Genomic DNA, 18,606 nt, shown 5'->3' on the forward strand with positions numbered 1-18,606 from the left:
GAGGACCCCTGTTTAAATGCTTGCTGTCTTGGATAAATCCCTAAAAGTTTGTACTTGTTGTTCATCTTTTTCTCTCCCATAATTCTTCTCTTCTGGGTGCCATGACAGTGAAGTTGAGGCAGAGGAACTGGCGAAGATGGACAGATTCATTATTTTGAGTCTAAACTGTGCCGTTGTGGGGAGCATCCTGGTGTGGGTCGCTTGTACGATGACGATTTTTGCGACTTTTACTTATAGTAAGTACAAACATGTAGACCACATTGTCACACCATCACTAATGTTGGAAAGTTGGGTATGTTTAAAGTGCAACAATGGTATAGTTGGTAGCCTACTATATTTCAACATGAAAAAAAGATTATTAACACGAGTATTATTTCATTAATTATTCTGCCACCACCAGTGCTTTTCGCCTGTCACGCCTGTCAATAATCAAATCCGTGGACCGACCCGTCACCAGTGATTTTATCAAAATACAAACCAGACCTGTCCCGCCTGTCAAATAATGGACCCGTTGTCCGCCCTGTATCTTTGACTTTATTTCATCCAACACTGCATGTGGAGGGGGTGTCATTGTGTATGCGTGCCGCACCGGTGCGTGGTGTTAAGCTACAATTCTGCCCGTCCCCGTGAACTTATACAAATATATTTTTCACCCGGTGTGTTGCAGGACCCTGCTACGCAGTCAATAAACTCAGTCAATTAACTCTTAAAATAATGTGGATTTCACGGATCACTCGATTGATTATCCAAAGATGTCAGGAAGGTTTGACTCTCATGATACCCCCCCCCCCCCCAGGAAAGGGTCAACTCATGTTCATGCCCACGTGCCTTGCTTGCTCCGGTGGCCTTTTGATGACCATCAAGTTCTTACCCGACTTCTACTGGCTGAGACGTCTGAAGATCCAAGATCCAAGATCTTTTCTTTCTTTCCAGTGAGTCCTCACACATTTTCACAGCATTCTTTATATTTCTTTCAAGGTAAACACACACAAACGCACGCACGCACGTACGCACACACACGTGCACACACGCGCACACGAGACGTGACCATATATGGAGGCATGATGTCACAAGGCGTGACCTTTTGACCATATATGGAGGTGACCATATCTGGAGGTTTTCATAGTAAACTGCGACCTATGGTCGCAATAATAACTCCCAATTTTCCACCTTTTCCAGCTGGCTGTACCTTCTTGCTTCTACTCATCTGGACTGTTTTTGGTTTAGTATTTGAGGATGCAGAATTCGATATTGTCGAATACGCAATGGCCTGGTTGTCTGTGCCCTTCACTCTCCTAGCAGGTAAGGATGCAGAAAACCCAAAGATGAACCACATCATTATCATAAACTGACCCTGGACATGCACACACACACACACACACACACACACACACACACCTCTGTGAAGCCCAACACACACCGGGTAACGCCTGGAAAATAGAACTGGTTTCTATCGGAGCGTCAGGTGAGGCGTCAGCGTGTGGCATAGGTTCATTGAAAATAACGGAGGCGGCTGTTTTGACGCGCGGCGTTCGCAGACTGTGTGTCTGGGGCTTGACATTCTAGAACGGTGGGTCATTTGAAGACGAAGGTTGCCTGTTTTCCGTGATCTACACTGTAAATATATGGACTGCTCCTTGTTGAGACCCTGCATGCTTTCATGACTGATTGTCATGCTGCCTTAGGGGATTTTAAATGGACCCTTACAGGTCTGTAATATGACAGTATAGTACTATACACCAGAGCCATCTAATAGAACAGTTGCCATATTGAGTGGGCAAAAAACAGCCCGGTCACGTGGTTCATGTACTCCATGTACTCGCGTGAGCCCATAGACTCCAAGACTCTCCGTAAACTTCCGGTTGTCCCCATTCAATACTTCCGGTTGTCCCCATTTAATAGAAGTCTATGTAGAAGAGCCCCATGAAGTGAACGGAGTTTGCGTAACTCTGTCTTACTCTATGGCTCTGGTATACAAATGGAACCACATGGAGCCGTCCAGTAGTGCGAACTGAGAAGGAGACATACATACGATTGGATTAATTCCTCTCTGTCTCTGCCACTTCCTAGTTCTAATGTTGTGATTACTTGTTTGTTTTGGATGTATGCCTTCTGTAAAGCCATGATGTTGTACATGTTTATGATATGCCAGTCAAACTATCCTGCCTCAAGTTGTCTGCATCTATTCTATAGGTCCTGCTCACCACTCTGATACTTATTCATCACCCCCATGTAATGTAGTCCATTGCTGACCCCTGCTGGTTGGTTTTGAGTAGGGTATCATAGATAGAACTTTAATGGAGGAAATTAATTTTTCACAGCAGTATTTCAATCTTTTGATACTTTATTCTCCACTATATATCAGATGCAAATATTGTACAGCTTTAGTTAGGCCTACATGCTTGCAGATTGAGTTTATTAATACAAAACAGTGAACACACATAAACCTCTTAAACCCCATTTAGGCTATATAGCTATTAAAAAAAGCATTCTTTCTGAAGCATAGTGGTGGGGGCTTATACCAGTCTGTCCCTTTTTGCCCATATATGGAGATGTATGTTTGCCTGTCTGCCTGTGTCCCTTTTATGCCCACTACAGGTTCACACGCCTTAGGTATATGCTTATATCTAGCGCCACGCGTCCAATAAATAAAAATCACACCCGTGTGAAGTGAGGGGCCGTTTTCCCTTTTTTGTCCATAGATCTCTGTATCTGTCTGTCCTTTATTATGGAGATCCCTGATGCCATCAGTATGCCCATGTATGGGCATGCCGATATGCCGACATATTGAGGGTAAAAATAAAGACTAATACAGTGCACAACTCCGACTCCCAATACCGAGTTAAAGGACCACTTCACCACCTTATCTTCATGTAATTGGTCCTCACTTATTCATGATAAAATGCCACTATTTATTTTCTACTCAGTCTGTGAGGAGGGCTGTGGGCAGTTCAGAAACCTGTCCACCAGGGACATCATTAGGCAGATTTGATTTTTAAACTATATTTATTAAAAAATATATTTCAATTTGTATTATCGTGAGAACGATGGCTTCCATTATCGCATTGCAACTTTTTGGGAATAGAAAGCCTGCAGTTTATATTAGATTGGATGCACCATCGATGATGTCACTGGTGGACGGGTTTCTGAACTGCCCACAGCCCTCCCAATATGAGACACAGACCAAGTATAAGACAAACTGTGGCATTTTATCATGAACATTAGTGAGGACCAAATGATATGAAGGTATACGTTGAAAAGTGGTGAAGTGGTCCTTTAAGCACCTTGTATTTTGCATTGTTAAAATTAGGCATATAATATCAAATATCTACTGAAAGTGAAACAAGCAACTTAAACACGATTCACTAAAGCCAGAGTAGATGTTAGAATGCCCCCAAACATATGTTTGAAAGTCAAATATCCCTTAAAGGCAAAAGATTACCCTGTGCATTTCAACCACTTTAGCCTTATTGTTGTGAAAACCTGTTGACTGACAAACCTGACACTCTATCAGCTTTCTCTTTCTAAAGATATTTATTCGTTTACAATAATTGTAATAATAAATTGCCGACTATGAACTGATTGATATGGTTAAGGCAAAAGGATTACCCTATATAGTCGCGCACGTACGTCGCAAGCACGCGCACGACACACACGCCGTCGTCTCGTCCAGCCACCTCTCGACTAGCACCCTCCCCCCCCCCCCCCACCTCTCTCTCTCTCTCTCTCTCTGTCAAACAAACCTATATGATGACGGGATGTGACGACGAGGTACGGCCGGACTCCTGTTTGGACCATAACGTCACCTCTCTCGCTCTCTCTCTCTCACTCACTCTCTCTCTCTCTCTCTCTCTCTCTCTCTCTCTCTCTCTCTCTCTCTCTCTCTCTCTCGCACACTGACACACGCACACCATCCACAGACAGCCTGGCACCGCACAGAACGCCTCAGAACGGGCTCCGGCGGCTAAATGCGTTTTGATTCCCACCTTTTCCAGTCGATTATTATGACGAGGCGTCTGCGAGCGGATGGGTGTCGGTATTTAGAAGGTGGAAGCCCACGCATGGAACCTACAGGGTGCAATTCACATGCATATAAACCTTCCGTTTTGTCGTTATTTTACTGCGTGATGTGAAGCCATCGGGGTGGGGGTGCGGCCGGCGGGGTGGGGGCTGCACCCACCTATGCCGTTTTTCTTAATTCACACTTTTGGTTTTATTAATGAGCGAAGAGGGAGGCGCGGAGGGGGAGGGAGAGGGAGGTGCGGCTTTGGTGGAGGGGGACGCACCGGGGGGAGAGCCGCCGTTGGGGGGCGCTAGCCACCACCCCCCCTGCACCTGTGAGGAGGATGAAGAGGAAAGACCCCCTGCCGAGAAGGACCAGGTATAGCCTTTACATTTCTGTTCTATATATTAGAGGCCTATAGAACGGTCTCAATTATTAGGTACATTTAATTTAGTTGAGATAATCACAATTAGGCCTACCGTATTTATATTGATACAATAATCAGTGGTGCAAAGTAACTATAAGTGCATTTAAAAAAAATATTAACTGGATTAACTAACTGGAGTAACTCATTTGCAATACTTTTACTTCTAACTTATTATATTGTAGCCTACTTTTGCTCCTCTACTCTGGAAAACATAGGCCTAGCCTATATGCATTTTATTTGAAAACTTGTGAGATGGAACATTCTGCAAAATGAGTAAGCTACTTTAAGTATAGCCAATACTTTTGTATTTATATTTTGAAATCTGTATTTCTACATTGCAGTATTGATACCTTTACTTAAGTAAAGTATTTTAGCACTGTAACTGAAAATAATCAGCAGACATGTAGCATTACTCAAGTACTGTACTTGTCAAAGTATACTCCTGGTCAAATGTTAGGCTACTCAGTGAAAGTTGCTGGTAAGTGATATTTTTGGTGAAAACAAAACTCTTTTATTTTCTTTTAAAACGTTATAAGCACTATATTATAGTAATCATTTATATTTGTGTCTTTGTTCAGTAACAGGGGTCATGTCTCTTATAAACAGAACATGCATTTTGTGGTGGGTTGCACATTTTCAGCCGATGAGGAGAGAGTACCCATATTTATCAGCATGTTAGGCGATTGTGTCCACTCATTTCTTTGTGTCATGACTCCCCATTTCACCTCACAGTTGAGTGAGCAGCAGTGAACTGCTTGCAGCCAGGTGCACTTATGTCCGGAGGCAGAGCCACAGCGTATGATCCAAAATGTTGTCTTTTAACTGTAATTACAGAGGCAATTCCACAGAAATCTTTACAAAACAATTAAAACAAAATTAGTTGGCACAATCGCCTCTATGCACACAGCAGCCACATTGATATATAAAGTATAACTTTATATACTTTATAGTAGCACACTATAGTCATTTCCATCAGCTAGGCGTTTTCTTGATGCCTTTACACCCTATGGGTGCAACCACACATTCGCGTCAAGCAGCTTCAAGAAAATGCCAGCCCTGCAGGTGTCACTTCCGGGGCTTTAGCAGCTGGTTGCCATGTGACTCTATGCTGGTTGCTGCATTTTCACTCTAGTGAGCTGCTTCAACTTGTAGCGTGGTGAGTGGTGACCGTTGTTTCTGGTTTTCCCCTTATAACGGGAGTGGATGGGACTTGAAGCCGCTTGGCGTGACCCATCCTGGTCAAACAGAGTCAGGGTGCTGATATTGTGCGTGTTGGAAACACTGCTACACCAGTGTATAGGGTCCAGGGACCCTCACGGTTCCTTGAGGCATATGGGTGTGCAACTGAGTCATTTGTACACTCTCTGAGTTATGGGGCTAATAATAAAAAAGGAAAAAAGAGAGAGAAACATTTCTTTCCAATATGGCTGCTGTGCTGTGCATAGAGACTTTAACAAGTGCCATCAACATTTTGCTGCTTGTGCTTTACTGTAGTCTATATAAGATAGTGACACATTGATCCTTGCTTCTAGGAGGAGGAGAGCAGAGGAGGTGATGGATTCCCATTTAACGAGCGCCATGGCGGCAGGGAGGACTGCTCTAATGAAGAGGGAGCGACAGCGCTGCCTGGTGGTGAAAGCGGGAAGACGCAGCAGCGAGCCATGCATTCAAACTGCTGCAGTGAAGAGGGGGCAATGGCGGCCCCCAGTGGTGTCGGTGTGAAGGCGCAGCAGCAGGCCATGCATTCGAACTGCAGCAGTGACGGTTGCATCCCGACGCCCAGCTGCAGAATCTGTTTCCAAGGAGCTGAACAGGTAGGCCTAAACAAAAAGAATTATGATCTTCTTAACTTTGTCTGGCAGCAAAGGGTAGATAAGCCTTGCCAAGGCATTCTCGCCATATATGGGTAGTTTCATTTCCGGTTTCCCGGCTCAGAGACCGTCATTGTAAGGAACGACTTATGTTAGCATTAGCTCACAATGTTTATCTTTTCCAGAAACGTTAACATGTTGGTTGCAATGCAATAAAATATCAAAAATCAGATCCGAACCTCGGATGGATCATCATCACCGTGGACAGCGCCACATTTTCAGAGATAACAGCCAAAGAAGATCCTACTTTTAATGGAACGTATGAGGTTCCCATCATAGAGTATTAAAAAGATAGAGACTGAACTGGCGCGAAGCTCCGCCCCCTCCGCTATTCATGTCAGTGGAAGTTGCTCAGTGGCGTTTTGAAGCCGCCGGAGGGACCGTCTATTTCCGCCTTTTGGGGCGCATTTCCGCATTGGACCACCAAATTTTGGTGGTCCAATGCGGAAATGCAACCAAGTGCTCAATGTTAAAGCCCAGCTGCACGGGGTTTCCTCGTCATGAATCCACGGGTCCGCCTGCAGTCCTTCCTCTTACCACTAGGGCCCAGCGCTTCAACATTGGAGTGCCTAGCTGGCCCCTTCGTTCCCATGCATCCTCATGCTGGGAATGCAAGTCGTTGCCTAGCAACCAGGCCAGTATTAAAAGTGGTTTTTCGGCGGAAACAATTCATATTTCATATATAGCTTTATGTATGAGATATCTCGTAGTTGGCATACAACAGGTGTAGAGGGAAAGTATGAGATATCTTATACTTGGCACTCAATTAATAGCAATATAGACCTCCCCCATCTGAAAATATGTTTTCGTCATAGGGAGAGGAGTTGTGTTAACAAAAAAGTAAGTGCCATGGACAGTGACACAGTATACTCCAGTGCCATGGACAGTGTCAGTGTGAACTACAATTCAGTACCATGGACCATACTGTAGACTTCAGTAACCATGGACAGTGCATGGCATTGTCTGCCCAGAAAAGTTTCAACCTTTTCTGGACCAAAGGCCCGCATGAAAATCTCTAAAACTGTTTCACGTTGTGAGCTTGGAGATATGCTACTTTATAAATGATTTAAAGTGAAATAGAAAGTCTGTCTGTGGGTTTCATATTGAACCAAAGAGAAGCCTTAAGAGTAAATATTAGTAAATAGTAGATGACTAAACATTAACTACACTGGATTCTTTTTTCCATTTCCCTTAAAAGTAACGGTTTTGGACATACAAGGTATCCAGCTAACAGCTATGATGCCAAACAAGTCTGTTAGAATGGTTTCCCATTTAGACGGATCTGAGTTAATCTAACATTTGGAGCCGGTGGAGGTTCACCCCATGAATTCAGAAGTAATCTTCCACCACTATAAACCACCTGTGTTACAATGTCATCACCTCACTGCTGGGCAGCAGCCAGCAGGAAGACAGCAGCCAAATGAAACCTGACTACCACCTGTTATGCTAGCAAATGTTTCCCTATTGGAAAAAAGGACCTTGCAGTACTTTCTGTTAATGACAAAGGCAAATACATACATATATTTTCTAATGTAGGCCTACCATATCGTCTCTGTCCAAAACTGCTACTTTTCAGGATTAAAATTCTAAAATACAGACAGTCTGACTACTGTTCCCTATCGATAAAGGCATAAACCCCCCCACCCAAACAAAAACTAAAATACAGACAGTCTGACTACTGTTCCCTATCGATAAAGGCATAAACCCCCCCACCCAAACAAAAACTAAAATACAGACAGTCTGACTACTGTTCCCTATCGATAAAGGCATAAACCCCCCCACCCAAACAAAAACTAAAATACAGACAGTCTGACTAGTGTTCCCTATCGATAAAGGCACAAACCCCCCCACCCAAACAAAAACTAAAATACAGACAGTCTGACTACTGTTCCCTATCGATAAAGGCACAAACCCCCCCACCCAAACAAAAACTAAAATAGCAAAAGTAGCAGACTGACAAGCTCAAAATGTGTCTATTCGTGCCGAGTTCCGAGCTTGCAGATCTGCTGCTTTTGATGTTTTTGTGTGACACAAGTAGTGACAATTTTGTATGATCAAGTAGGGCATTGATTTACGGAAAAAATTGTTAAAATATGGAGATAAGAGGTTTCTGACCGACAGCAATGCTATTTTACTTTGGTAGTCTACTGTAAGCATTTTGATGCCACTACTTCCGTACTTGCACTCAAGTAGACTTTTTAATACAGGCCTTTTGGTTGTAAAAGAGTATGTCTACATTTTGGCATTGATACTTTTACTTAAGTAAACAAATCAGAGTACTTCTTCCACTGCTGCCTGCAGCTGCCATAGATGGACGGATGTGGACTCATCATAAGTACTGAAATATGACACCACAGCATGACAAGGCACTTCTTCACTGAGAGACCATTCATACTGACACAGTGGTGGACAGTAGCAAAGTACATTTACTTGAATACTGTACCTTTTTACTGTAAGTAAAAACTCACACCCGGGTGACTGTGAAGTGAGGGGCGCTCTTACCATTGTACATCATCATGACGTAACATGTCTATTTGCTCAGACACTATGATGTAAACTTGTCCATTTATTGTCAATGGGAATTTAATTTTGTGTAGGACAAAAATCACACCCGTGTGAAGTGAGGGGCTCTAATATATTAACACAATCAGCGCTGGGATTCTTTCAAAATAGAAGCTATTATATAAGATATGGCCGCCTTTACTCTGTAAAGCCCCCCCCTTCCGTTCCAGAAAAACAACGGAGACATATTTCTGCTTGCTTAACTTGCTCTCGTTTTGATAAAAATGTGATGATCCCTCGCGTTCATATTTTGAACGAGAGGCAGGTCAGAAGTCAGAAATGAAGAGCTTAGTATATCCATCTGATCAAAACCATAGAGAGCTCCTTAGATTAGGAGATAATCTGTATGGTATAGTATGTTAATACAATATTACTTTTACAACTGGGGTGGTTGTGTGTCCAAGGTCATGTCTAACCAGATACACAGGATCTGACACAGACTTTGACCTGATGATCAAGATTAAATGTATCCCCTGAGCAAGTAGGCAGGCTATTAGCTCAATGGTAAACATTTCAGCACTTGCACAGGAATGCCTCTAACATATAATGGTGTGTTACGGTTAAGTGTTAACTTTGTTAAGGCGAATTTATATACACATCTAAATGTGAAGCGTATACATGTACCTGTGATGATTTGCCACTCCTCTCCTCCTCCTGCCGCTCTATATCATTGGTATCCTTCAGATTATTCCACCACTTATTCACTACCGTGACGCAGACAACGCAATTGCGTTGGGGGCCCCAGAGTCATTTGGGGTCCACAGCCACCCACCTGTGCCATCAGTAAAATAAAATTATAAATACACACAGAGATGCAATGACAGTTGAGTTGGCCATAGTTTGGCGGAGCCCGTTTGGTGGCTTCATGCTACAAGTGCTACAAGACCTTTAGCCTAGTATAAAAATGTAACAAATTAACATAAATACTACTGTACTTAACCACTTAAACTCCAGTATGGTTGACCGGGGTCCCTCAGGGCTCTATACTAGTGTTAATGTGGGCAAAGCTTTCGTGTTGCAACGCATTGTGAGCTTGTCGATCTGCTATGTCCCTATGAAAGCTTTCCCCACAATATGGATGTAGCTGCATGGGGTTCAATTGGTTACGTAGGCCTATAGGCCTATTTTTAGGCCATTACCACCCCGAAATCATCATGTTTGAACAGGGGGCGACCCCCCCCCACACCCTGATAAGCACTTGGAATGTAGGAGTTGTGGAATAACATTTTCGGTTCCAGACATGAATATTGGGAAAATAGTAGATCTACAAGTCAGCTTACAGTTTAGCTTATTCTCACAAAACCATGTGGTCTTTTTCTTTTTGTCCTTTGAGGTATTTATAAAGTCTTAAAAGTCCATTGTCATTTGGGACATCCAACCCCATACCACCACTGACGTTTGGTACTTGAGTTATGTAACTCAGTTCCTTTCCAACCCACTGCGTCCATTCATAGATAGTGACGCACGTGCGCGCAGAGCGACTCGTGGAGGAGTGAATGGATAAGTGGACATCCTGTCTGCTGGAACCTATTAGCAGGGATAATGTAATAGCAGCGTGCCTTCCGGGGCCAGACACAAAGATTTGATTTCCACGCAGCGATGGGGGGGGCGGAGGTAGACAGCGCAGTGATGACACTATGTTAACCTATTAACAACTGTCACTGCCACTGGTGTTCTTGAGCATGGCCCTCTAATTTGATTGATTCATGTTTTTTATTGGCAAGAAATTAACATAATTGTACACGTCGGTCAAAAGAATAAAACACAAAAATAGCTCAACATTCCATTTCAGTGCCTTGCTCAAGGATACTTCAATACTAAGCCAGGAGGGGAATCAAACTGGGAACCTGAGCCACTTCCACCCCAGAATGGCTCTACCTCCTGAGCCACTTCCACCCCAGAATGACTCTACCTCCTGAGCCACTTCCACCCCAGAATGACTCTACCTCCTGAGCCACTTCCACCCCAGAATGACTCTACCTCCTGAGCCACTTCCACCCCAGAATGACTCTACCTCCTGAGCCACTTCCACCCCAGAATGACTCTACCTCCTGAGCCACTTCCACCCCAGAATGACTCTACCTCCTGAGCCACTTCCACCCCAGAATGACTCTACCTCCTGAGCCACTTCCACCCCAGAATGACTCTACCTCCTGAGCCACTTCCACCCCAGAATGACTCTACCTCCTGAGCCACTTCCACCCTAGAATGACTCTACCTCCTGAGCCACTTCCACCCCAGAATGACTTTACCTCCTGAGCCACTTCCACCCCAGAATGACTCTACCTCCTGAGCCACTTCCACCCCAGAATGACTCTACCTCCTGAGCCACTTCCACCCCAGAATGACTCTACCTCCTGAGCCACTTCCACCCTAGAATGACTCTACCTCCTGAGCCACTTCCACCCCAGAATGACTCTACCTCCTGAGCCACTTCCACCCCAGAATGGCTCTACCTCCTGAGCCACTTCCACCCCAGAATGACTCTACCTCCTGAGCCACTTCCACCCCAGAATGACTCTACCTCCTGAGCCACTTCCACCCCAGAATGGCTCTACCTCCTGAGCCACTTCCACCCCAGAATGGCTCTACCTCCTGAGCCACTTCCACCCCAGAATGACTCTACCTCCTGAGCCACTTCCACCCCAGAATGACTCTACCTCCTGAGCCACTTCCACCCCAGAATGACTCTACCTCCTGAGCCACTTCCACCCCAGAATGACTCTACCTCCTGAGCCACTTCCACCCCAGAATGACTCTACCTCCTGAGCCACTTCCACCCCAGAATGACTCTACCTCCTGAGCCACTTCCACCCCAGAATTACTCTACCTCCTGAGCCACTTCCACCCCAGAATGACTCTACCTCCTGAGCCACTTCCACCCCAGAATGGCTCTACCTCCTGAGCCACTTCCACCCCAGAATGAAAGGTCTCAATTTAAACCATTATGACCCGAGGCCCATTCTACAAATGTCTTCTAAATCCTGACAATTTTCAGATAAAACTATGTTGCTATGTCTGGGGTTCTCAATGTTTTTTCAAGGACCCTCATAATAATGTATTTGGCCGCAGACCCCCAATACAAAGGGACAGCCCCCATTTGAGGAACAACTAACAAACAAAACAAAATAAACTTTGAAAGAATATATAATATTCAAAGATTTGCACAAATGTGCAAATGTGTGTGTGTGTGTGTGTGTGTGTGTGTGTGTGTGTGTGTGTGTGTGTGTGTGTGTGTGTGTGTGTGTGTGTGTGTGTGTGATGTCTGCCTAGGTGGTCATTGTCGGGAGATAATTCACCGACATAACCACCTCCCATTCGCGTCGGTGCTTATAATCACCCTGCTCCGAGCCTCTGATTAGCATCGGTCTGTTAGAGCATTATCATTATCAATGATAATGATATATCATAAATTCATAATATATCATATATAATATAATAATATATCATAATATGGTTATGAATGATAATGACCATTATTAGGTCATTATCAAGAAATAACGACTGAATTCAGTGATTGACCAATCAGAATCAAGCATTAAACCAAGCCGTGTAATAAAGTTGTATGGTTGTCAGAATATAGCTCAAATCTAAAATGACAAAGATGCTTTCCAGGTCTTAATGGGTGCATTCTTTTTTTTTATTATTGTTTTTTTTGCACATGGCTTTGGGGGTTTTCAGGGATTGAATGAAAGTTGTCCTTGATGTGGGCTTTTATCAATCACTGTGAAGCGTATCGACCGGCTCTAATTCATCTTAAGCTGCAGCAGCGCTCAACCCACAAGGTTAGAACGACACTGACAAAACGACCTGCCCACCAACTGACCTTAATACACTATTAATATGCCACTCACCCACCAAAGTACACGTCCGTACAGCTCTAATGGCCTGTGGTACTCACGTTTATTTTGTATTTTTAACTTATCCACTTAAACCCCAGCATTCATATTGCGTGGAAAGCTTTCTACTTTTGTTTTTCATGCAGAAAATAGCAGATCGACAAGCTCCCATTGTGCAAGCTTTCCCCCACAATATATCTACTTAAAGTAAACAAGAGTAGGTTTTAAAACGTGTAAAAATTGTTGTAATGTAAAATAGATAGGGCTTCATTGGTTGATGTATGTTTTGTAATAACAATCTAAATCTTATTAGTAACAATGTTTTTCTTTTAAATAATTGTAGTGTAGTAAAAAGTCCAATATCTGCCTCTTGAGATGTAGTGGGATAGAAGTATCGTATTAACTATCGAATAATGGAAAGTACACCTCAAAATTTTACTCAAGTACACTGTACAGGAGTACTTGAGTAATGTGCTTAGATACTTTCCACCACCGCTAATGACTGCCCAGAGGAATGCCTGTCTAAAAATAAGATACAGCTCATAACAAATGGGCATGGCTGCGTGATTGATTGCTGTGGTGTGTGTGTGTGTGTGTGTGTGTGTGTGTGTGTATGTGTGTGTGTGTGTGTGTGTGTGTGTGTGTGTGCGTGCGTGCAACTGTGCGTGTGCGTGCATGTGATTGATCACATACGTTCCAATACAGCATCTCGCAATTAATATCCTTAAGTGTTCCTGCTTGGAGAAATGGCTATTGACAAATGTGTACTGGGTAATAATGCCCCCCTGGTGTGTGTGTGTGTGTGTGTGTGCATGTAGGTCACATTGGAGGTCTGAAGACTTTTCTCTGATGTATGACTTGACTTTTGTTTTCAATTTCCTTTTAGTTTTGATTAATTCTCAAATGGGATTTGCTAGTTTAGTTTAGTCTTCAGTTAATAACCTTTGAATACTTGTAATGCCTGTACTGTTAATAAGCATGATGCAAGTAACTCCATGTTAATGTACTCTCGACTAGTTAGGCCCTAAAAGACCAGTGGTTCTCAAACCTTTTAGCTCGAGACCCAAAAGAGAAATTTGATGTCTCCCCGGGACCCAAGCTCTGGACTTTTATACTCTATAAGGGCCCTATTACATGAACGTGGTCCTATAACTATAATATCCTTGATGCATGGTGAATCCACTGAGGATGTCACTGTGTGTGATTAATGCCATGTGTGCCATTCAGTCTCATCTCAATCATTTTATGATTTATGATGATTGAGCAAAGGCATGCTGGGATGGGGTCAAGATGAGGCGTGTTTGATTTATGACCCAGTAGAGAACCCGGGAGAGACCCCTGGTGGCCGATCCCAGTACTGGGGTGGCCCATTATATGATTTTGTTTCACTTAGGTAAAAGTATCAATACCGAACTGTAGAAATCCTCAATTACAAGTTACAATTCAAAGTCTGAGGTTTGAAATGTACTTTTAAAGTGAAATACCCCTTTAAGTACTTTTTTACCTTTACTTAGGCCTACTATTTGTATTGTTTTTGGATAAATTACATTTCATTACTTTTGACTCATTTGTGTCATTTTGACATATGTCTATGAAGGTAAAATATGAATGAACCACCAACCAACCATAATATATACACATATATATACACGTATATATACACGTGTGTGTATATATATATGTATATGTATATATATATATGTGTGTGTGTGTGTGCAATGCATGCATCTCAGAACAAATCGGGTCCATAACCATAAGAAAAGAAACGTCTCGGAATCGGACCACATTGTCACGGGCCCACTCAGTGCCGTCATTTGAATGAAATCTCGGAACAGGTCGATATTGGATCAAATTTCACAGGTCGATTTCGGCTTTGGGTCTATTCTTTAGACCTGTGAAGAGCTCTATATATTATTGATCAAAGTTTTTTTTATAAATTTTCACACATGAAAATATACAACATTTTCTTTACCTTTTTTTTGTCCTTTTTTTCCCCTCCCCCCAGAGTTCCCGCTCTGAAAGAGCCACAACCCCGGTATCTTGCACCATATGAAATATAAGGCACATACAAATATACATAGACATAATAGAAGACTAATAGAAGTATGCAAACAAATAATAATAATAATTAAAATTAAAAATTATATATAATAAAATAAAATAATAATAATAATAATAATAATAAAAAACAATTACAGTAGGGTCAGTGTAATAAGTTAAGGATTGTTGATGTCAGCCGCGTTCATCCTCTCAATGTGTGTCAAAAAAGGTTGCCAAATGGTGTAAAGTTTTAAAGCACCGGCGTACCCTCTTGTGGAGTAGCGAATCTTCTCCAATGTCAGATGATGTAAAACATCATTAACCCAAGATTTAAAGGTTGGTGGTATTTGAACCAATGTTTTGTTGCTTATTGTATTTCTCCTGCAGGGGGAGCTGTTGAACCCTTGTCGATGCGATGGCTCAGTGCGCTACACCCATCAGACGTGTCTTTTGAAGTGGATCAGTGAACGAGGATGTTGGACCTGCGAGCTGTGCTGCTATCGCTTCCATGTTCTCCCCATTAACATGAAAACACCCTGGCAGGTGAGGAGATAACTGAACTGTACTGCTATTGCTTCCACGTTCTATCCTTTAGACCAACCTTGAAATAATTACCTAGACTCTTCTTCAACAAAGATGGCGAAAGCAAATATTCTGTATTACTTTTTTTAAGGTACATAAAACTGAAGTCCTTGACCCAGAAACCTAACCTCACAGAATAATAACCTCCAAACCACACCAACCTGGGCGAAAGCTCTGCAAAAAGGCAGTCCCCTTCATGATCACGCCCTGCAGTGCTCACCTAGCTGGCAATCAAGCCTAAATTATATTCCCCTGAGAGTGGCCGAGAAAATCAGACCTATACAAGCGAACCAGTGCTCATCAAAACAACAAGTTTGGGAATCTGTTGGGATGTGATTGCAATCGGCACGTGCGCGTGGAATCTCAATGTTTGTTAATAAATATGGACTATAGTCTACTCTATATCAATAATCACTTAGAGCCTAATTACTTATTTTACCCGAGACCCACTCCATTTTCCCCGCCCGTCTGAGGTTCAGAATGACATCAATTTATATACATCATCTCCCTTTCCAAGGAAAGGTTTGGTCGTCAGAAGGAGTATGGACTGCATGCACTTTAAGCGGTTAAAGTCATGTTGACGTTCTGTCAACATCTCTCAGACGGCAGTTAGTTTGAGTGACACTATTTTGAATTCTACATTATGACATCACAATGTCGTCATCACCACCACCATGTCCTTTCTGCTATTTTCTGCAAAAGCTTTCCTCATAATATGGATGCTTCTTAAAAAGAATTGTCAGATAAACAACATTTATTTTAACTCCTAACAACAAAGTTGTCTGCAAGGGGGGTTTCAAGAACCTTTGTGGGTGTTTACAGTGACGATCAATTCGCTACATTGGGGAAAACAGAAGTTCATCGGCTTTGTTGATTGGCCAATCCAACCCATATAGGCTTTGTGGATTGGTCAAACTTTGCGTGACATTTGTGCCAGTGAACCAATAAGTAGATTGGATATCATAGATTCATAGGTCTACACAGCGGTCTATCCTGGGGAAGGACTACTAATCCAAGTTACTAGTTACTTTTAAGGGCACATTTGGAAATAGCACACTGAGCACACTGTGAAATGCAAACTAATAGGCGAGTGTGCTCCAGTGCGGTATTTCCGAACACGCCCTTAGATGATTCATTCTAAACATACATTAACCACGTAAGCCTTATTTTATACTTTGTCTAGTCCAATTATTAATTATTATTAATTTTGAGATTTTGGCCGATATCCGATAAAATGCAGGGTCAAATCGGCCTATACCGATATCATATAATATATTATGTATTATTTATATGTATATATATATATATATATATATATATTGAGCTCATTACTGATTTGATGGGCACTAGCTGCCATGTCATATGGCAGCCAAGTCTATGGGATTGTTTATGTTTGTTTAGAGCACGTAAATCGTTTGCCAGCCAAGTCTGTGGACTTTAATGTTTGTTTAGGGCACTAAATGATGACGTAAGACGCCATGTGGCCGATATAAACAGAGTAGGCAACTGGACACCCCTCAGTTCACACGAGTGTTTTTTTTTGTTCATTTTCAAAGCCCTTACCCTGTGTGTTGTTCCAACATGGCAGGCCATCAACATGACGCTGGCAGAGAAAGAACATTGTGTGTGTGTGTGTGTGTGTGTGTGTGTGTGTGTGTGCTCCTAACAGTGGCAGGCCATCAACATGTCGCTGGTGGAGAAGGTCCAGATCGTGGCGGTGGTGCTGGGCTCGGTGTTCCTGGTGTCCAGCATCTCCTGGCTGCTGTGGTCGGCTCTCTCTCCACATGCCGTGTGGCAGCGGCGAGACGTCCTCTTCCAGATCTGCTACGCCATGTACGGCTTCATGGACCTGGTCTGCGTGGGTCCGTAAACGCTCTTGTTTTATTCATTATACCTTATAGGTTTATAGTTTAGGTATTCTTAGCATGCCCTCATCCAGAAAAGAAAGAGAAAAAGGGAAAAAACATGGGACAAGACAAAGAAAGACTAGACTAGGACAACAATAACTCAGTCAGTCTCAATAGGAGGGAGTAGAAACTAAATACGTCTAATATAAATATATATAATTATATATATCTCATCCTCACATTAAGATGTTTACTCCATAAATAAATAAACAGACCAGCCTGTCTTTTCCTGGTTGTAATAGGCCTGATCGTCCACGAGGGGGCAGCGGTGCACAACGTGTTCATGCGCTGGCGGGCTGTCAACCTCCACTGGGATGTCCAGAGCTACGACAAGGCCGCCGACATGGAGGAGATGGGCGCCGACGAGCGACAACGGACCCTCGTGCCCCCCCGGACGCTGTGGCTGCCCCTGGTCACCCTGGGGCCCGATGGCGGGCCCTTGCGGCCACCCACGCAGCTCAACGGCGGCCCCCACGTGCCCTGGACATCGTGGCTCTGCTGTTTCCCCTGTCCCTCCCTGGTCCCCACCGGGGACGGCCTGGTCCCGCACAGCGATTCGGGGGAAGTGGTGATCCGTGTCACCTCCGTGTGACAGACGCTGTTGCTGGGAAGATTCCCAATTGTCTTTCAAGCCCTACCCTCCCCACTCTATCCAGAAGGGGTGGGCACACAAAACAGGGCCCTGTAGGACAGCCAGAGGACACATGTTTCAACGTTAAACCAGTGGTTCTCAACCCGTGGGTCGGGATCCCCAGTGGGTTTTAATACCTCGGAAAGAAAAAAAAGAGTCCATTACCGCATGAAAAGTAACTGTAGGTCTACTATAAGAACTGGTCAAACATTGGCTACGTTTTCAAGTTATATAAGAAAGAAACTAAATATGTATCTGTGGAACCAAAAATGTAATGCCTCAACTTCTACATTCCAAGTGCTCCTCATGATGGGCGGTCCCCAGTTCAATCACGGCTTGAAAAGGTTGAGAACCACTGTGTTAACCTACCAATGGGGCCCCTGGCCCACACCATAATGCTGCTCTGGGATTAGTTGTCACCAGGCAGTTTTGATGCAGAAGCCTGTGCCTGTGCCTGGTTACAGCTGGTTACTGGGGAAAAGTGATAATATTTCACTAACACATTACTTGGTAAGGTATAGTTGCTGCCCAAACACTGCACAGTCTTGCAGAAGAAGCCAAGCGTAACGGATGGAAACCATGAACACTTCTCCCTGTCAACGAGGCTTTGCTTCTACTACAGGTGCAATGCAATGTGCGATAATGTGACCGAAACGGAGAGAAGAAAATCACACCTGTGTGAAGTGAGCGGCGATCTTATCATCCTTCATCTCATTCCGGCCAATCAGAATTTGCGTCCTCACC

General features: G+C 43.4%; 1 protein-coding gene across 1 annotated transcript; it reads left to right on the forward strand.

The window, feature by feature from the left end:
• Positions 1-4,219: 4,219 nt before the first annotated feature.
• marchf11 (membrane-associated ring finger (C3HC4) 11) lies at positions 4,220-17,823 on the forward strand (the record flags this gene model as incomplete). The annotated part of the gene is made up of 5 exons (XM_080778904.1): positions 4,220-4,381; positions 5,963-6,244; positions 15,130-15,285; positions 16,994-17,186; positions 17,474-17,823. 5 exons carry the CDS (start codon positions 4,220-4,222, stop codon positions 17,821-17,823), a joined length of 1,143 nt encoding a protein of 380 aa, XP_080635030.1.
• Between the last annotated feature and the right edge of the window lie 783 nt (positions 17,824-18,606).

Source organism: Protomyctophum bolini (genome assembly GCF_963924005.1).
Source record: "Protomyctophum bolini genome assembly, chromosome: 12".
Classification (NCBI taxonomy): Eukaryota; Metazoa; Chordata; class Actinopteri; order Myctophiformes; family Myctophidae; genus Protomyctophum; species Protomyctophum bolini.